This window comes from Tetrahymena thermophila (assembly GCF_000189635.1).
Source record: "Tetrahymena thermophila SB210 genomic scaffold scf_8254764, whole genome shotgun sequence".
Classification (NCBI taxonomy): domain Eukaryota; phylum Ciliophora; class Oligohymenophorea; order Hymenostomatida; family Tetrahymenidae; genus Tetrahymena; species Tetrahymena thermophila.
The window spans coordinates 232,295-256,644 of NW_002476523.1; the positions used below are offsets into that span (position 1 = coordinate 232,295).

The 24,350-nt window shown below is 21.7% G+C and overlaps 7 protein-coding genes across 7 annotated transcripts; 4 read left to right on the forward strand and 3 right to left on the reverse strand. All coding sequences in view use genetic code 6, as the record gives it.

The window, feature by feature from the left end:
• Positions 1–5,840: 5,840 nt before the first annotated feature.
• Positions 5,841–6,352, reverse strand: TTHERM_00633440 (hypothetical protein; the record flags this gene model as incomplete). Its single annotated transcript, XM_001010082.2, has 2 exons — positions 5,841–6,110; positions 6,251–6,352. 2 exons carry the CDS (start codon positions 6,350–6,352, stop codon positions 5,841–5,843), a joined length of 372 nt encoding a protein of 123 aa, XP_001010082.2.
• Positions 6,353–6,577: 225 nt separating this feature from the next.
• TTHERM_000633479 (transmembrane protein, putative) lies at positions 6,578–7,630 on the forward strand (the record flags this gene model as incomplete). Its single annotated transcript, XM_012796114.1, has 1 exon — positions 6,578–7,630. The coding sequence occupies one exon, from the start codon at positions 6,578–6,580 to the stop codon at positions 7,628–7,630; it is 1,053 nt and encodes a 350-aa protein (XP_012651568.1).
• Positions 7,631–8,499: 869 nt separating this feature from the next.
• Positions 8,500–11,439, reverse strand: TTHERM_00633480 (transmembrane protein, putative; the record flags this gene model as incomplete). Its single annotated transcript, XM_001010086.2, has 4 exons — positions 8,500–9,190; positions 9,244–9,759; positions 10,247–10,623; positions 10,714–11,439. 4 exons carry the CDS (start codon positions 11,437–11,439, stop codon positions 8,500–8,502), a joined length of 2,310 nt encoding a protein of 769 aa, XP_001010086.2.
• A 485-nt stretch (positions 11,440–11,924) lies between these two features.
• Positions 11,925–14,655, forward strand: TTHERM_00633500 (hypothetical protein; the record flags this gene model as incomplete). The annotated part of the gene is made up of 7 exons (XM_001010088.2): positions 11,925–12,023; positions 12,106–12,237; positions 12,331–12,565; positions 12,662–12,785; positions 13,371–13,826; positions 14,305–14,353; positions 14,422–14,655. The coding sequence occupies 7 exons, from the start codon at positions 11,925–11,927 to the stop codon at positions 14,653–14,655; spliced, it is 1,329 nt and encodes a 442-aa protein (XP_001010088.2).
• Positions 14,656–16,046: 1,391 nt separating this feature from the next.
• Positions 16,047–19,448, forward strand: TTHERM_00633520 (dual specificity phosphatase domain protein; the record flags this gene model as incomplete). Its single annotated transcript, XM_001010090.3, has 8 exons — positions 16,047–16,337; positions 16,924–17,101; positions 17,525–17,823; positions 18,003–18,078; positions 18,356–18,603; positions 18,710–18,851; positions 18,961–19,104; positions 19,384–19,448. 8 exons carry the CDS (start codon positions 16,047–16,049, stop codon positions 19,446–19,448), a joined length of 1,443 nt encoding a protein of 480 aa, XP_001010090.2.
• A 788-nt stretch (positions 19,449–20,236) lies between these two features.
• On the reverse strand, positions 20,237–22,268 carry TTHERM_00633530 (proteasome subunit beta type protein; the record flags this gene model as incomplete). The annotated part of the gene is made up of 9 exons (XM_001010091.3): positions 20,237–20,606; positions 20,669–20,872; positions 20,932–20,993; positions 21,098–21,272; positions 21,375–21,489; positions 21,709–21,720; positions 21,786–21,897; positions 22,011–22,095; positions 22,207–22,268. 9 exons carry the CDS (start codon positions 22,266–22,268, stop codon positions 20,237–20,239), a joined length of 1,197 nt encoding a protein of 398 aa, XP_001010091.3.
• A 1,140-nt stretch (positions 22,269–23,408) lies between these two features.
• Positions 23,409–23,885, forward strand: TTHERM_00633550 (hypothetical protein; the record flags this gene model as incomplete). Its single annotated transcript, XM_001010093.2, has 1 exon — positions 23,409–23,885. Exon 1 carries the CDS (start codon positions 23,436–23,438, stop codon positions 23,883–23,885), a length of 450 nt encoding a protein of 149 aa, XP_001010093.2. The 5' UTR covers positions 23,409–23,435.
• Positions 23,886–24,350: the final 465 nt, after the last annotated feature.

Consider the following 24,350-nt stretch of genomic DNA (forward strand, 5'->3'; position numbering starts at 1 on the left):
ACTCTTTTTAATTCAAAAAAATATTATTTAAATAAAAAAGAAGCGTGTTATAATAATCGAAATAAGTTCAGAATGTCCTATTTTACTAGTGATTTAGGCTTAAATAAGAGAGATTATTTATATTCCCTAAACTTGAAAAGACATCATCTACTTATGAACTTTAATTATCAAATCTAATTTATAACAAACAAAAAAATATTGAAATTCTAATTTAATTTATTGTAATATCTTATAAATAAATATAGTGTGAAAATAAATAAATAAGTAAGTAAGTAAGTAAGTAAGTAACTTGAGATTGCTCTAAGATATTTTATTACTTAATTAAATAAAAACTAAGGAACCAACAAAATTTAAAGACAATAAATTTTAATTTTAATAAATTACTAAATATCTAACTAGACTTCGCTAAGATTTTGGCATGATGATATCTGATTCAAAAAACTTGAATAGGATTTTTCACTTAAAATAAAACTATTATAAAGACTTTTATTTATAAAGTAAATGAATTAGTTATATTAGAATTATTTGAATAAATTTTATGAAACCTCAAAGTAATTTTTAGAGTTTTTAGATTTTAGGCCTACTATAATCCCTGTCCTAATAAATTAAAATCTTTATCATACAAGACAGCATCTAAACCAACACTATTAATTATAATTATGTTTTTAAAATAATAATAGAATTTATATAAAAATAGATTTACAATTGTTTTAGCTAAAACTCTTTTAGCTTTTTGCAAGATGCAAAAACCTAAGCAAAAGAGGCCAGATAACTTGAATCAATATTTTTAGAACTTTAAATTAAAAAAATATCAAAAATTAATATAAAATTAAATAAATAATCAAAGTAATTTATTTTTTATCCAACTTAAATACATTTTAAAATAAAATTTTCTTATTCTAATTTAGTCTATTTAATTATTTTTTTAACTTTTATCAAAATACCGTAGATTCTCGGTAATTAAGGACCAGTTTAATTATGTACTTTTTTGAGTGGTATTTAAAAATGTTTAATGTCAAATTTAAAATTATTAATGGAGGGAGGAGGTTTACATATTTAAAACTCAAAATATTAAATTAAATGAATAATCTAATTTTTATTCCTAGATAAATTTATTTACTTTATACGAAGTTTGAGATATTCTAGTTTAGAAAAGTTAGTAACTACCTAGCATATTTTAGTAATAGTCGAAGAGTTTACTTCAGTTGAACTTTTAATTTTATTAAAATAATAAATTTAAAATATTCATAAATATTTTTCCTTTTATTTTCATGTAAGTGATTAAACAAATTAAAAAATTAAAATACTAGTTTCTTTATTTTTTATTCTATTTTGATTTAAAAAATATTTAAAATTACTCTAAGTCAATAAAGAATCTTTCAATACTTATGCAATTTTAAAGATAGGAACAAAGTTGAATTAATGATTCATTTGAAATCCAAGTTTTATAAGATCCACTTTTATATAAAATAAAAATCAATCAATTTTATGAGTAAAAAACACTAATTTTAAAATATTTTATAAAAATTAGAAAGTTTATTTATTACCAAAAGATCAAATCCAGACTTTTCAGATTTTTGATAGAAGTTAAGGCCTAACCTAAATTGAATATTTTTAAATAGTCTAGTGCAAGAAATCTTTTTATATTAGTAATTAATTATTTAATATAAAAAATAAATAGTAAAAGTTTTTGTATATTTTTTTTACCTCAAATCTAGTGCTAATTATGTTAGATTAATACACTTTGCAAGAGTAGAGCTTAAATTAGAAGTATTAAATATATTAACTAATTTCTCGCTTTTTAAATTAAAACAAGAAAGATAATTATGGGAAAATAAATTTAAAAATAAAATAATTATCAAGTTCAAACAAACGCAATTAGTTTAATAAATAAAGTAAATAAAAATTTTAATAGAATTTTAAATTTGAATTTTTTTATTAAGAATTTATTTGATCATCAAAAATCAGTTTTTACTTGAATCGGATTTGCAAATTTTAGAGGTTAGTGCATTTCTCTAAAGAGGTATATAAATTTGATACTTCTTAACTGGAATAATCTTTTTCCCTAAATAAAAATTATTAAATTTTCAACAATAGATTATTATTAGATATAAAAAGATTTGCAAAATAGGCTTTTAAATATTAAATTTAGTTACTTTAACTCTAAACTCAGATCAAATTGAGATTCAAACGAAGATTTTAAAAACTATTTTTATTATTAAAATAAAATTAAACAAAAGATTAAAGAATAAAAATTACATCTTTTAGTTCAAAATATATTGTCTGTTTTTATTTCATTTTTTTTTATTTTATAAGATTCCTGTTTTACAAATTTATTAATAAATTAATTAATTATAAAAATATTAAGTAATTAACCTGGCGTTGATACAATTAAATTAGAGCATAAAAATGAGATCAAATAAAATATAAAGAAATTGACTATTTGATCTCATACTACTCGAAATTTAGGGTCAATATATTTTCAAATTCGCCATAATTTATATTTTTCTTAATATTTGATTCATTTAAATAAAAAGTACAAAACATTTATCCTTAATATTTACAGTAATTCCTCGATTGGTATAAAATCATATAAACTAGAGTGAGGAGTTATTTAGAAAAAATAACCACAAAAGTTAAAATAAAAAGTAAAATTTGATTTCTCCTTGAGGTATTGTTTAAATTATGGAATCTAATTAATTAATCATGATAAATAAAATAAGGATAGAAATATGATTGATAATATTTAAGATTAAAAAATAACCGGCATATAAAAGCTTTGCATTTATATAATTTAATAAGATATAATATAAAACTAAAAGTTTCAAATTATTTGATCGCTTTTGGAGAAACCGAAGGGGTTTGCTTAGAGGATTTAATTTATTTAAGTAAATTTAATTTTTTATTTTGATAAATAATTTATTTACTTACAAAAATATGAATGTTATTTATAAATATAAAATCTATAATAAAATTTATCTATCTATTTTTTTTTAGATTAAAAACACTTTTTCAAAATATTATATAATAAAATATATAATATTATTCAAACATTTTATATTTATTCATCCTTTTTTCACCAGTTGTTTATCAACAGAAATATATCTTAAAGACGACTAATCTTTTTGATTTAAGACACTTGCTTACTACTTTGAATTATTATAATTTATTCTTTTATCTAAAAAGTTTATAATAAAATTGTGTAAATTTTAAAATAAATATCAAAATAAAATAAACTTTTAAATTAAAAATTATTCTTTAAATTAATAAATAAAATAATATTAATGCAATAAAAAAGATAAAAAAATAAATTAAATAAAAGTTATCAAATACATTCAAAGAGCTTTTTTATTTTATATTCATTTTTATAGTTTAAAATATCACAATCCAAAACAAACAAACTGTTTTTACAAAAGGGTAAGTGTCAAATTAGAGAGATTAATGCAATTTGCTAAAGCAGAACCTAAGCCTGATGCACCTTCATCACCAATTTAATTTCCCCTTTTTAAATATTGAACAAAAAATATATCATTAAATAGTTAATTAGAAGGAAAAATATGAAATAATAAGATTAATTATTGAATAATAAAAGAAAAAGTTGAAAATAAAATGATGAGCTAAATTAACAAAGAAAGAACGAAAAAAGCAAGCACAATTTTTTTCAAAAAAAATGATATGTTATAAGAATATGAGATATATATTATTAGAAATAATATGAAATAATAAGATTAATTAATAATTAATAAATTTAATAAAGAATGAAAAAATAAGAAATAATAATAAAAAGAAAAAGGAAAACAAATCAAATAAATTAAAAGATATATATAATGTTTTAAATTAACTTTTATTATAAAAAATATTACAATGCAAAACAAATAAACTGCTTTTATTATGTGTAAGTTTTAATAGAAAAAAATGATGAAAAAATATCAAACAATAAAAAATAAAAAATTGAAATGAAAATTAAGTTAAAATATCTAAAAAATTTTTGTTTTAATAAAAATCAATAAATAATGATTATAATTTCTATAATAAAATTATTTATTTAAATAAATTGAAATTTAAATGTACAAAAAATATTAATAATAATAAAAATAATATTTTTTAATTAAATATACCTCAGATTAATAAGGAGAACCTAATGAGATAAAAGTGAAGAGCTTAAAAACTTTTTTTATTAATTTATATAAATAAAAAGGATATTAATACAAAAATTAATAATTACTTCTTCTAATTAGTTATATTTTTTAATCTATTATATCATTTTTTTTTTCTTCAAAAATATTGAATAGCAATTTATGAAATTTAATTAATTTATTAATTAATTATAAATTGATAAAAAGAACAAATAAATATAATAATTAATTAATTATCAAATATTAATTTATATATTTGATTTTATGAAGAGATATCATAGAAAAATTATTTTAAATTTATTATTTAATCTTAATATTTGTATTTAAACATATACTTAAAAATATATATAGTAGGAATTAGAGATGGTCAGTTATTTATTTAGTCCTATTTGAAAAAATTCTAGTTTAAAATTTGTTAAAAAGTTTTTAAAAATGTTGTAAAATGTTACCCTCCAAGTGAAATACTTGGAGGAAAATAATTTGGCATAATAGGTCTTAGTTTCGAACCTTAAAACGCTCAGATTGTAAAATTTCTCATCATTTAAGCTTTTAGCTTAATTTCATTAATATTTAATTAGATAAATTTACAGATCTTAAGTTAAATCATGTTAAAATTATTTTGTAAAGCTTTTGAAGTCATAATTTTTAATTTTTTAATAATAAAATTGTTGTTTTGAAAAGTAATACTAATTTCTTTTTTTACAAATAACTGCCAGTTAATTAATATCAAATCGATCCAATTAAAATATATTCTTTTTTATTTTAATTTTATTATAAATTTTTTCTGTAATGGTTTGCTTATAAAATATATCTTTTACTAAAAGCTTCTTATTTTTTAACTTTAGATAATTAAAAATTTATTTATTTAATATCTTATTTTTTGTTTTGAATAAGAAATCTAATTTTTATTCTTCGCTTTTTAAAGAAAAAACATCAATCCATTCAAAATACAAATCAAGTACTTAATTTTTAAAAAATATATTTTGAAAAATAGCTTGAAAGCAAATTAATAGAAAAGGAAAATTATGATTAGGATAAGTAAAAAATATAGCAATAAAAATTAAAATAATACTAGAATTCTTTCAAAATTATTTTAAGTATTTAAATAGCAATTAAATTATTCATATAAAAGATATAAATAAGCCTTTCAAAAGATTTTTTAGCATAAAATATGAATGTAAATAGATGATGTTTTTATTAAAGTATAGTTTTTCAAATTAATAAATAAAAATTGTATGGTATTTTTTAGAAAACTTTTAAAAAATGTTTAAAATTTAGAAAATAGAACTAATGTTTGGCGGCTGGAATAAGATCACTAAAAACATGTATAAAAATAACACATAATTAGAGCAAGAGTTATATTTGTGAATAATCAATAAATGATTCCTTTTTGAATATCAATAATTTGTTCTAAATCAACTTTTGATTCCCCTTAACTTCAATTTTTAGATTTTGCAGCTTAATTTTCAGAAAGATTAACTACTTAGTTGTTCTAATCACTGTTTTAAGCACCATAAGATTGGTAATGGGAATTTTACTAACCAAGCAATCAAATTACGCAATTATTGAAGTTCTTCTTACATCTTGTCTTTTTCAGCAACAATCTGTTAAATATACTAGTCTTTTTCAACAAAAAAATGTTTATTTTCAGCAAGTATCTGTTAATATTCAGCAAGAATTAATTTATTTTCAGCAACGATCTGTTCAATAAACTAGTCTTTTTGAGTAATAATCTAGTGTGTTTGAGCAAATTGAATGTTGTTTTTCAACAAGAAGCTTGCTTTATCTGTCAACAGTCTTTAATAGTCTTTTGTTTTCAGCGTCAAAGTACTTTTTAATATATTTGATCTTATCGTTTACTTTGCATTTTTGGAAAAAATAGTTAATATTGTTATTTTTTTATTTCAAATCAATCATTTGTAAAATTTACAGATAATTGCTCTAATGATGAGCAAAATTCACTTTTATAAAATCCTAGTTTTTAAATTATTAAAAAATTTTAAGAGTATAAACCTCATTATTAAAGTTAAATATTGAGATTTAAGTTGCAGAAGTCTAACCCGCTTATTATTCTTAATTCCCAACATTTAATTATTCTTTTGAGGAGAATTCACCTTTAGAGACTAAAAATATTCTTCTGTATACTATCCTGAGCAATTGTAATAGCAAAATTATTAATATAAAAAATATAAGCTTTTTAAAATAATTTTTAGCATAAAAAATAAATATAAATAGATGATTATTTAATTAAAGTATAATTCATTCAAATTAATAAATAATAATTACATGGTATTTTTTAGAAAACTTTAAAAAAATATTTAAAATTTTGATAAAATAGAACTAATGTTTGATTGAAATTAGATCAATAAAAATACATACATAAAAAAACATATTAATACATCGGCGCAAAAGTTTTCATTTTATAAATATACAATCAATAAATGAAGCTTCTTTTTTTGAATGTCTATAATTACAATATTTTGATTAGTTCTAAGTCAAGTTTTGATATCCCTAAGCTTCAATTTTTAGATTTTGATGCTTAATTTTCAGATATTATTGTTCTAATCATTATTTTAAGCACCATGAGATTGGTTTTAGGCTTTTTACTAAATAATCAAATTACGCAGTCTTTAGATTTCTTTTTCTTATTGAGCAGCAATCTACATCTTCTTCTCTTTTTCAGCCTTAATCTGTTCAATCTACTCCTTTCTTTTAGCAATAAACTCTAACATCTACTCGTTTTTTTCAGCAATCTGCTTATTTTCAGTAATAATCTTAGTAATAGCCTGTTCTTTTTCAACCAAAGTCTTGCTATAATCAGCAACCATATTTGCTAGATCTTCATTTTCTTTTTAAAGTACCTATTTTAAGATATTTTTAATATTTTTTTGACATATTTGTTAACTTTTCATTTTTGGAAAAATATTGTTAATATTGATTGTTATTTTTTTTTATCAAATAATTTTGCTATTATAAAAATCCCTATTTTAAATTTTCTCAGAATATTTTAGCTCAGGATAACGTACAGAAGAAAGTTTTAATCTCTAAAGGTGAATTATCTTCAAAAGAATAATTAAATGTTGGGAATTAAGACTAATAAGCTGGTTAGACTTCTGCAACTTAAATCTCAATATTTAACTTTAATAATGAGGTTTATACTCTTAAAATTTTTTAATAATTTAAAAAACTAGGATTTTATAAAAGTGAATATTGCTCATCATTAGAGCAATTATCTGTAAATTTTACAAATGATTGATTTGAAATAAAAAAATAACAATATTAACTATTTTTTCCAAAAATGCAAAGTAAACAAGAAGATCAAATAAATTATAAAAATATTTTAAAAAAGTACTTTAAAGCTGAAAACGAAAGTCTATTAAAGAATGTTGACTGATAAAGCAACCTTCTTGTTAAAAAACAACATTCAGTTTGCTCAAACACAAGATTATTGCTCAAAAAGACTAGATTATTGCTCTAAAAGACTAGTTTATTGAACAGTTCGTCGATAAAAATAAATGAAATCTTACTGAATATTAACAGATTCTTGATGAAAATAAACAGATTTTTGTTGAAAAAGACTAGTATATTTAACAGATTGTTGCTGAAAAAGACAAGATGTAAGAAGAACTCCAACAACTAAGTAATTTGATTGCTTAGTAAAATTTCCAAAACCAATCTTATGGTGCTTAAAACAGTGATTAGAACAACTAAGTAGTTAATCTTTCTGAAAATTAAGCTGCAAAATCTAAAAATTGAAGCTAAGGGGAATCAAAACTCGATTTAGAACTAATGAAAAAAACTGTAATTATTGACATTCAAAAAGAAATCATTTATTGATTATTTACAATTAAAACTCTTGCTCTCATGAATGTGTTTTTGTTTATAAATATTTTTAGTGATCTTATTCCAACCAAAAATTAGTTCTATTTTCTAAATTTTAAACATTTTTTAAAAGTTTTCTAAAAAATACCATACAATTTTTATTTATTAATTTGAAAAACTATAATTTATAAAAACATCATCTATTTACATTCATTTTTTATGCTAAAAATTCTTTTGAAAGGCTTATATCTTTTATATGAATAATTTAATTGCTATTTAAATACTTAAAATAATTTTGAAAGAATTCTAGTATTAATTTAATTTTTATTGCTATATTTTTTACTTATCCTAATCATAATTTTTTTTTTCTTTTAATTTGCTTTCAAACTATTTTTCAAAATATATTTTTTTAATCAAAAAAATGAAAATTTTTGGTGCAAATATATATAATCAGACCTTAATATATGAAGATATACATACAGTATAAATATTTAAAACAATAAATTAGAGCAATAATAATTTCATACTAAAGGATTTAAAGTCACAGTATTTAATTGTAAAAGTCATCAAGTATTTTACAATCAAATTAACTTATAAAAAGCTAATAATAATAAATATAAGAATTTGTGTTGTCTTTATCTAGTTGACAAAAAGACTATGAAATTTTATTAAATGGTAGTAGTTTTTAATTTATCTCTTGTTAGCTGTATGTTTAGAATTCCTGCATTTCTTCTTTTTAATTAATTGCTTTTTTAAGCTTTAGTTTATTTTTGATGATTGGGTAAATTATCAGCTAAATAATATTTATGAAGATGAATATTCCCAAAATAATATAAAGAACTACATAATACTTTAAGCTGAGATTATAATTATCTGAAACCCCTTAGGATATTGTAAAGTTAATTTATTCCCCTTCTGTTAAGAAAAATACACTTATAACAATAAAAACCATCCAAGTTGTCAATAGAGTAGCACTAGATTTAATATACTTCGCACTTCTATAGCTATAAATGCTATACCTTATAATAATCATGTATTTATCAATAAGGTATAAAATAATCGATGCTCCCAAAATGAAAAGAACACTATAAGGACATATAAAAATGTAAAATCCAGTGAAAGCTAATAACTTAAAAATTAGAATAAATCTTTTTTCTAAATTTAATTCAGGTTTTTGCATAGCCAAATTTAAATTTATTTAACATAGTTCAATTTTTCCAGTTTATTTAAACCTATTTTTTTATTTATTTGTTAATTTATAAAATTTAAATAAAAAAATAATTACATTTTTTAGATTTTAAATTTTTTGTAAAAATGAAGGATAAATTAAAAATCAAAAATATAGAGACTGATAGACATAGCTAATTAAACCACCATTTCATTTAAGAACGAAGAGGTTCTAAGAACTTTTTGTTGCTAAGTAGAGAAAAGAGAGTCAGATGAGATTAAAAAGAAGAGATAGCAAGGTAGAGTAACATAGTAGGCTAATAAGAAAGTAGTAGCATAATTTATGTAAAACCTAAACTAAGAAGTTTTGTTAAAATGCAGAGATTTTAATGAAACATATTTCAAAAAGGTGAGGATTATTTTTTCAATAGCAAATATGCCAAACGAAATGCTATATTGCACAACCCTGGTAGAAGTATCAATATCTTAATTTTCATTTCCTTCTAAATTATTTAGAGCTTGAGTCATTAAATAAAGTAAATATCCTAATCCTCCAATTAAAATAGAAAAAACAATCACTGATAGAGTTAAATACCTCATTTTAGATTTTATGCTTCTTCCCAGATTCACCCAACTATGAAAATAATAACAAATAAAATAGTTAGAAAAACAATACAAATTTATTTATTTAAGAAAATTTAATAAATAAAAAATAAAAATTAATTTAAAATTGAGATCATTTAATAGAGTAAATTGTTTTGTTGAAAAAGAAAATCAATAAAAAATTAAATTTAAAAATAAATTTATTATTAAAAACATTGAAAAAAATTATTTAATTATTTAAAATAGAATTTGAATAAAATATTTATTAATTTGTAAGTAAATTATTTGCATAAAACTTTATTAAAAATAAAAAAAGATTTGATTAAAATATTTAAAAAGTTTAATTTTATGTAAAATTGACAAATAAATTTTGTATGAAATACTTTTTATTTAAAATAGAGTAAAAAAAATAAACTTAATTTACAAAAAATATTGAAATGAAATTTGAATTATTTTTCATATAAATTGTTTAAAAAATTTAAGAAAATTTAATTAGTCTTTTTAATGATTTTATTTACATGTAGTCTTTTGGATGACTGGCTGACTTAATAGTGCAATAATCTGTTGTAGTAAATTTCTTCATTTTTCTGACAAGTATATAATTAACAATATCATAGATGAAAGACCTTCTGAGGGAATTTTTAACGATGATGCAATCTTACTAGTATTAAAAAGTTACTATAACTCTATATGAATAGGAAGCACCATTTTACTTTATAAGATCTATTTTTTACTTTAATTCTTAAGCTTTTTATTTATCTTTTTATGTGAGATTTTCTTTTTGGACATTCATTTTTTCATACATTTTGATATATTCCTAAAAGATGCTACTCAATTTTTGGTAGTTGTAAATTTTGCAGATTTGTTCTATTTTTGGTTTAATGTTCAAGCCTAACTAAATTTAATATAATGAAATTAATTTAAATGATTTACAAATGAAAGGTTTGAATTAATATCTGAGTATTTAAATTAAATAGATAAATACCTTTTCTTTGATTTTGTGTTGAAAGAATTCTTCGATTTTATCCTAAGATAAGTCAGGAAAGTTTAACACTAATATACTTCTGGAAGTAATATTATCATCTTTTATATTTTGTTAATTGCTATCTTCTTAATTAAGATATTATTTTCGATAAAAAAATTGAACATAGAAGTAAAATACTATAAGAAATCCTAAAACAATTACAAGAGCTGTAAATTTTCCATATTTAAGATTCTGAAAAAATATTTTTAGGACTATTTCTGGGACGATTTGCATTTTAAAAGACTCATCACATGTGATAACGGGTATAATTAAATCAAACTAAGATATGTTATCGCATAATTTGTTTGAAGCTACTATGAATTCACCGCAATAAAAAAAGAATACTAAAGTCAATAAAATGATGTTAAGTTTTTGAATAGTGAGATATTGAGGAACGCCCCATCCCCATTTTAAGATGTTTTTATTTTCACTGAGACAAAAAAAGTTTAATTTTTTTTCTTTGACTACTTTTTTGCAGCACTCACAAACTTCATTCATAAGTCTTACACTTTGTTAAACTTCTTCCCCTAATGAATTAGCTTCTCTGTGTATTAATGCTTTTTCCATTGAACCAGGAAAAACGTATAATTTATTTAAATCAAATACTGATTGAGCTCTTGATTCAGGATCCTAATCGTAAAGTGAATCATCAACGACCTAAATAGATGTTTTATCTTTTATGTTCATTTTAAAAAAGCGCTCTTAAAGTTACCTAAAGAGATTTTTAATTATTCTTTTATTACACTTATTTATAAAAGCGATTATTTTATTATTATTCTTATTTTTTGTTTCTTGATATCAAAAAATATGAAGTAAATTAATAAATTATCTTGTGGTTATTGCGCAATAGGCGCATGTGTACACTATTTACACTGAAATATATGTTGATTACTTTATATGCAATTTTCAAATTTTTTATTGTACTAAGTTATTAATTAAATTATAAATACTTTTATTCTACTTTAAATTTCACAAATATTTTAGTGGAAATTCATTAAGAAATATTTAATATTACTTATTCGTTTGGATTGTATTTTTAATAAATAAAAATTAGTTATTATTATATCAAAACAATATTTATTTTGCACCTTTCGTTTTATCCTCTACTTTTTACTAATATTAAAAAAAAAAAAATTAATAAAAGTTCATTTCTCAAGTTAAACTAAGCAAAAATGCAGAATTTTGATAATTATTTAAGGAATTTAGACATTTTAAAAATTAAAGATCTCATTTAAAATGAATGGGATGCGATTCCTGAAACTGATTTTGAAGTAAAATTAATTTATTCTTTTGATTTAGTATAATTTTATCAAGATAATCTAAATATAATTTTACCATTAAATTAAATAAAAGTAAAAATAGGAAATAGATAAATAAGATTTAATATCAAGTTTTTTAGATATCATCAAGCTTTACCTCATACAGTACGAAGATGACGAAGAAAATAAGTCAGATTCTATTGTAAACTTCTTCATGAGCTACGTTGTAATTGAATAATTAATTGATTATAATAAACTTTAGCATTAAAATATTAAAGCACCAAAAAAATGAAAAAATAAAATTTTAAATATGAATTAGTATTTGAAGTTTCAATGCATTCAAAAGAGCAGTGCACTTGCTTGGAAAATGATTAGAGAATTGGACAAAAAAAGCCAAAGGATACAAGAATTTAGATTAATTTTGTTTTTGTTTGAGTAAGATAATAAAAAGAGTCTCTGCAGTTTTTACTATAGAACAAGAAACATTATAATAGAATATTTAAAAGGTTATGAAAGTGATTTTTTAATTCTCGATGACCTACATGTATCAGTTGGTAAAAATCTTTAAAAATTTAAAAAATTTTAAAATCAATTTTAAATAAACAATAATAATCTTAAAAAGTATTAATTATTTATTTATTATCTTATAGATCAATGGTCAGAAATAACCAGAAGAATCTTTTAAAGTCATAAGCATGAAGAAGTCATTAGCAAAATAGCCAAAGTAATAGCATGTGACCAGCATGAATAGCATACATTCGATCCTTAGTTTAAGTATTTATTATTGATTAGATCAAAATTTGAATTTTTTCCTACTAAATATATTTATAACCAATAAAAAATCGAGTTTAAAGCTAAAAAATATTTAGCCCAAATAAAATATGAAAAAATATGTTTTAATTTTAGTCATTTGTAAAAATGCAAATGTTTATAAAAATAATTTTTCTTGAAGTGGGATAATTTGCAAGTTTTTTAAAAAAAATATGCAGTTAAGATGAAATAATTATTAAAAAAAGAAAGATATTTTGAATGTAGATATTTATAAATAAAGAAATAATTAATTTGAAAGAATAGAATTTATGATAATAATGATTAAAGTTTGTATTATTTTCTTCTACTTATTGTAAACTGATATAATTATTTCTTATTAATGAATGAATATTGTCTCACATCATTCGATGAGCTTTTAGTCACCTAAATGAATTAATTAGCTATTTAGATAGCCTCAAATTTATATTAAAAATATTGTTTGAGTGTAATGTGTTATAGTATGTATAGTTGGGGAATATATTTATTTACTTTTTTTACTAAGTCAATAGTTATAATAAATTAATGAATATGCAATATTAATATATGTAGGTTAAGCTGTGGGCGATTAATTCAAATTTGCTTGTGGATATATTTTAGACAGGTTAATCAGCTTTTGGAGGACCAAAAAAAGTATGAAAATCAAAGTGCTTTGAGAAATTAATAAAGAGAAGAGAATAAGATTCCTTAAAGCTTTTACTAATGGGGAAAGTCTCCTTTGCAGCTGAACAATTTTAAGAAGAACAGCAAACACATAGAAGCGATAAAATAGTACAGATTTTATAAATAAAAATACCCAAAGTAATCAACTCATAAAATATACAATGCCTCCCCTCCTAAAGTAAAGGAATACATGAGTTTCTACTTTTCTGACTCAAAGCTTAATTAGACAACACAATTTTATTCCCCAGTTAAATCCAGTAGACAAAACTAGATTCTTCATCAATCACTCTCTTTATAGTAATCTCCTTATGTTGGGGAATTTACCTCACCAAATTCTTAATCAGAGTAAATATTATTGGTTTTTTTACGGTATTTTACCAACAAACACTGCGAAATAATTAAGATACGTTTATGTCTAAATATAAAGAAAGATTAAATCAATATATTTTCCTTTAACAGTATTAATGTGGTATTTTTTATTGAATTTAATTGAAGACTTTAGAATGATTAGAAAAGTGGAATTACATTTACTAAATAAAGTATGATTTATTAAAAATATGGTACTATATTTTCACTATCAAAGTTGTTCAACTCAAAACATAAAATTCATGTAAAAGAATGCTTTAAAAACGTGATTGATACAGTAATATCTAAATAATTTAAAGCTAAGCAAATAGATGATGAGCAATTTTGATATTTTGTTAAGATAGTGTTTAAATTATGACACTTAATAAATTAGTATTTTTAGTTTCTGATTGTCCGTATTTAGGACACAATTTTGAATATAAATTTACTTAATATTTATATAATATATAATAATCAGAATTCCTGGGTTGACTAAAGATTAGAACATTTTTAATTAAAATAAGCACGTAAATAATTTATATGGACTAAGATGACGATTTTTTATCTAATATTGCATATTATATAACAAAATTAGTCAGAATATTAAACTTTCAGAAAAGACTCTCAGCATTTGTCCAAAAGCACCAAAAAGCACAGGTAATAGCTCTCACCAAGGAAGGAGTCTTTTTTCCAAATGCTAATATTTAATAAGACCCAAGACAATGCAGGTGAAAGGAAACAATAGAATGCTCATGATGAGAATAAAATGAAATAATATGAGGAATAAGAAACATGGTAAGAATACGAGTAAGATCAACAAGAAAATTGAATTTTTTCTGAAAATTAAGTGATTAAAAATTTATTTAAAGAGTTGTGAATAAGAAAAAAATAAATCTAAATATAAAATCAAAATAAGAAATTATGTTGAATGAAATAATATAAGAAAAGTTTATTTGTAATGTAAATTTTTAATGTAATTTTTGTATGTATTGATTATATTTATAATTTGATATTGTTATTTATTTTTTTAATTTCATAAGCAACGCAAAGAAAGCTTTTGTGTATTTTAAAAAATTAAAAAATGTAAACGGTTTGGTCTCATCATAAATAATTAATTATTAAGCAACTTTAGTTTTACTTATTTATTTTATTTTGATTATTCAGATTTATGATGAAAGGTGTGTCTTTGCATAAAGTTTTTAATTATCTTTTTATATAATGAGCGGACTATACTGAAGTATATATAACTTATGTGATTAGATTTGAAAGGACTAGCGTTATACGAGTCTTGTTTTTTTTGTTTGGTGATGTATTTATTCATGCTACACTCAAATTTACTCTATATTCAATCTTTATTCGTATTCTTTTCTTCTTTTACATTAAAAATTATTCTTTTAAACATCTACGAAGTTCTTATATCATCAAATTTAATGGAAAGGTATTTAAATCATACAAATGGTTATTGCTAAATACAATTCCTGTTTTGAAAATAGGTTTTTTAATTTCGTTATAAATGTAATTCTTTGGTTATTTCAGAATATATGCTAATAAACTAATTACTTTGAAATAGAATGGGAAAATAGAAAGAAAGGCTAATTAATTTTAAAAAAGAAATTAATATACATAATTACAAAGATTCTTGAAGAATCAGTGAGAGATATTTTAGTTTTATTTTTAAAAAGTAAAATGAGAGTATAATAAAGATCAGAGTAATTTAAAAAGAATACCATTTTGCTGCACTTTGACAGTACCTTGTTTTGCATATTCATGTAGATATTTAAGGATGGAAAAAAAATAAATTATTTTCAGATAAATAAAAATGATTGATTTATGAAGAAAGGATTAATAGATTTTGCTATTTTATCAGAATGAAAGATGAATTGAATTGAACTGATCTACAACTAAACAATATAACTAGATAAATTAATAATGATTGCACACTCATTATTAAATTTTCAATAAATTCTAATGAATAGTAAATATTAAATTTTTAATTTATTACTTATATTTTGTTTCGTAAAGATAAGAATTCAAATACTAACAAACATTAAATAAACAAACAAATAAAAAGAAAAACCAAAGATTTAATAAAGTGTGAGAGAAAATTGAAAGCATACATTCAGTGTTTGTTTGCTTTTTTCTAAATAAATAGCGATTCCCTAATAAGAAAACTTGACTCAACTAATTGAAAGCAAAAAAAAAGCAAAAACCGTAAGGTTTATGGGTTTTCTCGCAGATAATCCATAGGATGATTCAGAGGCCTTGTCAACAGCAGCATAGGCAACTCCATCCACAACACAAGGCAGTTCCGAAAGTTCTACAGACACCATTTCAAGCTCCACGCAAATATCAGGATTTTCGACTGCATCGCTTGTAAAGAAGCATTAATCATAAGTTAAATTCAAAATACATTATCAGGCCACATTTGGCTAATCACTCTACGTTGTAGGATCAATAAAAGCTCTTGGTAAGTGGCGAATAGAGAAATCTCTTCTTATGAAATGGACAGAAGTAATTAAATTAATTTAACATTGGAGTAAATTGAAAAAAGGCGAATAAATGTGATTTAATTGAAATGATATCATTTATTGTAAGAACTGATTGATTTAATTAAGATTTATTGTGTGTAGTAGGAGTAGCACTTCTAATTCAATTAATCTATTGATTAATTAATTAATTAATTAACAAATTAATTTAAAAAGTATTAATTGTATTATTAGTTAAACCTACTAATTGCTAGCACTCATTCATTAGTTAATAATATTTCATGTAGAGTATGGGTAAAAAATATTTGACTTTTTAGTGCTCCTAATACAATTATATCTTAGTCATCATGAGCTTTGCATATCAATTGGTTTTTCGATGCCTCCCATTTATGAGCTGAGAAAAACCACCAAATAAATTATATTTTGACTAATAAAACTCATAGACGACTATAAATATAAATAAATAAGTCTTTAAATAAATCAAGCAAATTAGTTAGATAGATATCTGAAAACTCCCTTTTAATCACTTTATTTATTAAACGATAAAATGAAGCCTCATTCAATTATATTTAAAATATACTCGATTTCATCAATTCCTTTTATTACAAAAGGGACATTATTGGGTTGCTTCACTTGCCTCAAGTGAAATCGACTCTGCAGAACTAGATAAACTCATCGAATACAAATATTGCTTGGCCAACACAGTATATCCCGAATAGTATCTCATTTTGTGGGAAGAAGGTCCAAATCGTTCATTCTACTTCCCTGAAGTTAGTCAGCTTTGCTTGAGTACATTTTATTAAAATAAGCATTATTTATTTTCTATAATTTGGATACTGTGTGTTGGGAAATTTTATTTTGCTTGTTAAGTGTTTAAATATACTGGTATTCATTTTTGTGATTTTCAATCAATCCTAAGAAATAATAAAGAATGAACATTCATTCTATCACATTTAATTATCAAAAAAGAGATATTTTGCAAATCGTGATTTTCAAAATAACTAATAAACACAATTATTTTACCACATAATTAATTACTAACATACATATATACACACACACACATTAACAATCAAACAAAATAAATAAGCTTTCAATAATATTAAACAACTCTTCAAACATTTCCAAAGATAGAAAAAAATTAATTTTATCTTTTATTCATTTTTTCATCACACATTTAATTGGCACATTAAACTTTTATTATTAAAAAAGATGACTTTTGGAGTCTAAGAAAAGTTATTCTCAGGTTATTTGAAGCCAAGAATGACAAAGATTTATACGTTTTGGGAGATTGTGAAGAAATTGGCACATATGAATCTCCCTCCAAAATGGAAAGAGTTGTGTAAACAAACTTTGCTGACTTAAGCTAGACCGTATTCTTTGAAAAGACTCTTCTTGTTAAAGCTCACAAGCAAAAAATTAAATACACATACGCAAAAAAAGATACAAATTAAATGCTGATAATAGACAGACAACCTAGGAAACTTCAGATTAAATAGCCTCCAAAGCATGTAATTGAATTAATTATAATTATTAATGCTTTCCTGAAAAAAAACTTCTTTCTTTACTTTTTGAGTTTACTCAATTTTGATAGAAAAATTATCAAAATTGAAAATTGGTTCACCTATTTATCTTTTAATCTTTAAATCATACATGTTCAATGAACTCATATTTTATCAAAATCTATTAGATTCACATTGAAATCAACGACAATTCGTTTTCGAGCAAGTTCTAGGTCACGAAAATAGACGATAATATTTATCTAGGTAATTTAATTATTACGTAATAAAAAACTAAGAATTTAAACAAAAACTATCAAAAAAACATAATTACATACATGCATTTTATTAATTAAAAATTTCTTTCAAATAAATACTGAAATTTAGATCAAATTTTTTATTTTCCTTCATAGAAATTAAGAATTTTGATGAATTTAATAGGCTTCTAAAAATAAAGCCTATGTATTAAATAGTACAGAATAATTTAATTAGTCAACCCGACAAATTCACTTTTAAACACTTTTAACTTACATTTAATAATAAGGTCCCTATCCTCAAAGCGAAGAAGATGTTAAAGAACTGAGTGAGAGAGGCATAAGGGCAGTGCTTAATCTATAAACTGAAAAAGATATGTAACTTAAGGGAGCAGCATACATAAAGCTCCTCCGTTTCTATAAGACTTATAACATTCAACCATTTCATTTCCCAGTTATCGATATGGATGTCATAGACATGTGTTACAAACTGCAGGATGTTTCCCGTCTTTTAAACTATTTAGTCTCCACAATGAAAGTATAACAAATATTATTTATACTTAACTTTATAGTCCTTATATTATTTAAATTACTAACAACTTATATGAGCAACTTACTAAATATCTAAAAAAATAAATATAAAGAGAGTGTATGTTCACTGCACAGCTGGTATGTTCAGATCTCCCCAATGTGTCATCGGTTATTATACTTACTTTAAAAACATGAAAGTCTAACAAGCTATAAAATATGTCGAAAACCAACATCCTCATTCCAAAATAAATAAAGGTAAATAATAATTAATTATTTGCTTTTAAATAATAAGAAAACTCAGAAAATATTCCGAAGATAATTCTTATTAAAACGTTAGATGCTTAAAATTTAATTTTTATAATAGGTTACATTGAAACTATCATGAACTGCACTCCAGTGCCGACTTATAATTCCATGAATGATATTGATAAAAAATACCAGAAGAATCACATATCTGATTCTGATTTTTTCGATGACGATGATGACGATGATAACAATAATTTACTAAGTAATACTTATGGATAACCTTATCGGAATCTAAACTTTTCTTAAATTAGAAAATTTAATTGATTTGAATAAAAATTATAACAAAATTAGAAATTTCAATTTTACTTTCTTCTCAACTCAATAGATTAATTCATTAACTAATACATTCATTCATTCTTTTAAACATTCATCCATCCCACTCTTAATCTACCTACACTCACTGATGTGTTAATAGTTATATTTATTCAATCTATCAATCAATTAATAGCTCTTTATTAAATATTTAATTTTATATATTAAGTTTCTCATACAGAATCAATAATTAATATCAACAACATCACAGATATTAGCCCAATTTTAACATGAACAGTACAATTTTAAGCACTTAAAAGAAAACACATCTAAAGATTTAATCTCGAAAGAATAAATAAATATCTCATAAATAAATTTACTATCATTTATTTTCAATTAGCCATAGCTTTTTTAATGCTAGTAAAATTTAATAGCAGTATTTTTAAGTTCTTTTTGATAAATTACCAGCTAGCTCATCAATCAATCAGCCAAAAAAATAAAGATTATATACAATTTCAAAAAGAATGGATTAAAGAAATTTAACCTAAATATAAATTCTACCACATAATTAAATATCCAAAATAAACGATAAATTCAGCCATAAAAAATAATATTATAAAATATTATAAATAACTAAACAAAAATTAAATTAATACATTTTGTTGCATATTCTTCTAAATAATAACTGACATTAATAACTCACTATTTAAATAACAACCAACTATTTTATAAATACTGAATAATAATAATAATAATAATAAAACAAACTAATAAACCAATTAACTAACCGATAGGTATATAGTTAAAATACATAAACACCAAGTTATATAGATCCTTAATTCATAGATATATTCATAAATAAATAAATTAATAAGCATAAATACTCCTCATAGCTTAATCTCATCATTAATAAATAAAAATAATAATATTAATTGATAAAATAACAATAAAAACTCTTAAAGAAAAAAACAACAAAATATTTTGATTATTGTTTAATATTCTAATTACTTGTATGATATTTTTAATTAATTAGTAAGTAACATAAATTTAATTTAATTTTGATTAAAATAACATTAAAATTTTCATAAATCCAATAAAAATATTTCATGTTCGATTTTATTGTACTTTATTAACGAATGATTTTATTGTAAATTATTAACGAATTATTTATTTAAAAAAATTATAAAAATAGATATGCAAATATTTTAATTTATCTTCAATAAATTTTTAAATTTTGGTAAAAATACGTGTATGAAGTCGTTAAAAATATATGTTTTAAATTACATTTAATTATATTTTATTTTATTTTTTAAGTATATTTTATAAAAAAGTAATGCCAAAAACGAATTTGCTCGCATTATTATTTTTCTCATTCTACTTCCATTTCGTTTTTAGAAGGATCGACATTAACGGGAATTTTTTCGATGGGAACATTGAATTATCTATGGAAGGCTATTTTTTAATTAAATATTGTTTAGATCTCTTCATGAAGTAATTAAGTAAAAAATAGTTACGGTGGTTGTTAGGAATAGCTTTGTAAGGGAATGGCTTGTTAAGTCTTTGGTTGTTATCGCTTTTTTTATATACATTTATTTATTTAAACTTGCTTGAAAATATAAAATAAATAAATATACGTCTTATGAAGTCTTAAGTAATCTACTTTAACATCTACCTTAGGATCTCTTTTAATAACACATACATCAACGTTGGAACCAGAACTATTTTAAATTAGTATATGTTTTAAAACCTATTCTTTCTTTTATATTATTTTATTTACCCTAAATCGTGAACAATACCAGATTCAATTGAAGCAGTAACTAAATCGATAGCTTCTTATTCCTATTTTTTTTAAATATATATTATTTAAATATTTTCCTCTTCGAAAATGATTGAAAAACATGTTTTTGTTTGATAATTATATATATATAAGTTGTAAAAATTACAGTTAAATCGTCTCTATATCTAGATTCTAAAGTGGCAATAGCAGCCAAACATCCTGAACCCATGGTAGCATAAGGAAGATAAGAGAAAGAACCATGAGCAGCAACGGATACTAATTGAGGACCTTGGCAATCAAAACCACCTAAAATCAAGTGAGCACCGACGTGACCTTAATATCTATTTGTTAATTATTTTAAGCATATCTTCAAATAAATTCAAATAAAAATCAATATAGAACTATAAATTAATAATAGTATATAGTGAATTTGATTATTTTACTGATATAAATGTTCTCTAAGACGAGCAATAGCACCAGCAATTCTAGATTATCTATTGGTGTTGAGTCTCATTAATTCTAATTCAGAAGAGAGTCTATCAGTAACCCATTAGGTATCTGTTTTGTAAAAAGAAAATCATTAATTATTTTTTTTTGACAAAAAAGCCTTTGATCTTTTATTCTTATTGTAATTGCAGAATTGTATAATGAAAAAATCTAAAATAGCTTTGAAAGCAAGTCATTTCTTGCAAATATCTTCATGTTAAATTATGATATAATCCATTTTTTTCTTTCTTTTTAAACAAATGATCAAAGAATTAATTAATTAATTATTACCAGCAGCAGTTCCTATTTATTTTTAAGTTTAAAAAATCTTAATCTCCTTAATATATTAAAGAAATTTTTAATTTTACCTGCACCACAGCAATACATATTAGGAGCAATATAATGAATTTTGCTGCAACTTTTTTCAGCTACAATAGTGCCAGCAGTAGCTCTGGTATCAGCACCCAAAACAACACCATCCTTTATTGTTATAATTATTAAAAGAAGTCAGCTAAGGCTTGTAAAAGTAAAGATGTTTAAGAATGGTTGTGCCAAATTGATAAATAAATTAACTGATCAATCAATCAATATACCTTATAAACTAAACCTACAATTGTAGTACCAGTCTTAGTGAAATGAGGGCTGGAAACGATTTGCTTGGAAACTAATTCATTATTTCTAGTTTTAAAAATGAATGTTAATTGATCAAGTGCAAAGTTAGTTAGCTTTATGAATCATCAAGAATAACTAACTAAATGATGCAAACATTAAACAGAATTGCTAAATTACCTCAAACATAAATCGAAATTGAATCCTCCCTAGTTTTCTTTAATGGCATTCAAGTAACTCATAATATTTTTATTGCTAATTAACTTATTAATTTTGTAAATCTTTAAGAATATGCTTCTTCTTATTATTTATATTTTGTGAATTTATTTTTTATATTTTAAATTCGGATATGTTTTAATCTTATTTTATTTAATGACAATTAACAATAAATACAATGAATTCAAGCAAAATACAAGCAAATCCTTTCAAATCAATTGAATTGCTTAATAATTAATTTCATCGTTTTTGATTATTTTCAAAAGCATCAATCAATCAATCATTCTATGTCTATTTGTCATCTATTTACAATAAGAATAGAACTGGGGAAGAAAAAGAATCAAATAAGCTACTTAATTAATTAATCAGCATGCAAACTATCATTTAACATATATTTATTATCACTATATTTAAAAGCTTTAAAAATATTTAATTTTTGTTTATTAACAAAAAATCAATTAATCATCAAGATAAGAATGATAAACAAGACATTCTAAAATTCCCTCTCTATTCTCAAACAAATTAGATAAGAAGCAAACTGAAAACAAATCTTCTCTTTATTTTTGTTAACTTTATTGCCAAATATCTTTCAAGATTCATTCATTACCTTCAATATTGATAAACTGGACGATAATTTATTTATTAAATATAAATTTATTTTAATTCTTAAAAATAAATATTTTATCAATAAAAAAATTTTTATTATTTATTGAAAAAAATAAGCAGCATTAAATTTTTTATTCATAAAATAATTTTTGTAAAAGAAAAACTTTTTATTTAATTTGTAAATTTGAACAAAATTTCTAATTTAAAAAATTAATCCAATTATTTTAAATAAAATAAAAAGTTTAATTAGTTGTTAAATATAATTTTTAATAAATAAATATTTGATAAAGCTAGTAAAAAAGATTAATTTAATTTACTCTCAACAACAATTTAATTCAAAATATTATTTAACTTTTCAACATAAACATTTATAAAAAACATATTTTAAATTGAATTGACTAAAAATAGAATAAAATATAAAAAATCTTTTAAATGAGTAAATGTTGTTTAAACAGAAAATTTATTAAAAAGCTTTATAAATCATTTGATAAATTGATAGATAGATATCCATTGAAATAAAATTTTATTAAATTTAGTAAATTTAGTTTATTTTGGAATATTTAATTGAATTTAATAGAATTAAAAGAATGACTAGCAAAACTGTAATTCAAAACTCTCTTTAGATTTTACAATAATTGGAAAAAGAGCTTGAAAAGAGCAAAACATCCATTCAATCTCAATCTTCCATGTCATAATTATCGTCTTCTTCTCCCTTGCAGAGGAATTAGTAATAAAGCATTAAATAAGAAAATTCAAAATAATCAGAAGCAATAAACATCATAAATGAAATAGATTTAATATAAAATAAATAATATAAATAAGCATCTCAACAAAACTCTTCTACTGTTAAAATATCACCGCTAAAGCGCAAATTGTTTTCAGAAGATGCATTTCAATAAAAATGTAATTTTCTAGAGAAAAGTATACAATAAGAAAGTAAATAATTTAGTCAAGATATAGAATTTCTGTATAGAGGTTTAGAACAAACAACTTAGAGACTTTAGTAGCTTTTACAAAACCCAAAGATTTATTAATGAAAGTATTTAATTTAGTGAAATGTAATTTTAGAATTTAATAAGGTTTGAACTATTTATTTAAGCTTTAAGTACTTAGTTAATATTTATATTCGATTTTAAATTCATATTTAATTGTGAATTAATTAAACAGATAAATTTTGAATAAATAACATCTACTTTTATATTCTATATTTAATAGCTTAAATTTAAAATGATATTTATTTTTCAATTCCAACTTTAAATTAAATATTATTTAAATATTTTTTAAAATAAATCAATAAAAAACTCGATTAATTAATTTTTAATTAAGTTGCAAGATAAACTTTAAAATTATTAAAATTAAAAGATTTCAAATCATTTTCAAATGATAAATTATACTATCTAAATATTGATAATATAGGATAGATAATATTTTAAATACTTGTTTTTTCATAAAATATTACTAAAATATAAATAGCAGGATTTATAATTTTAATTTATATTTAA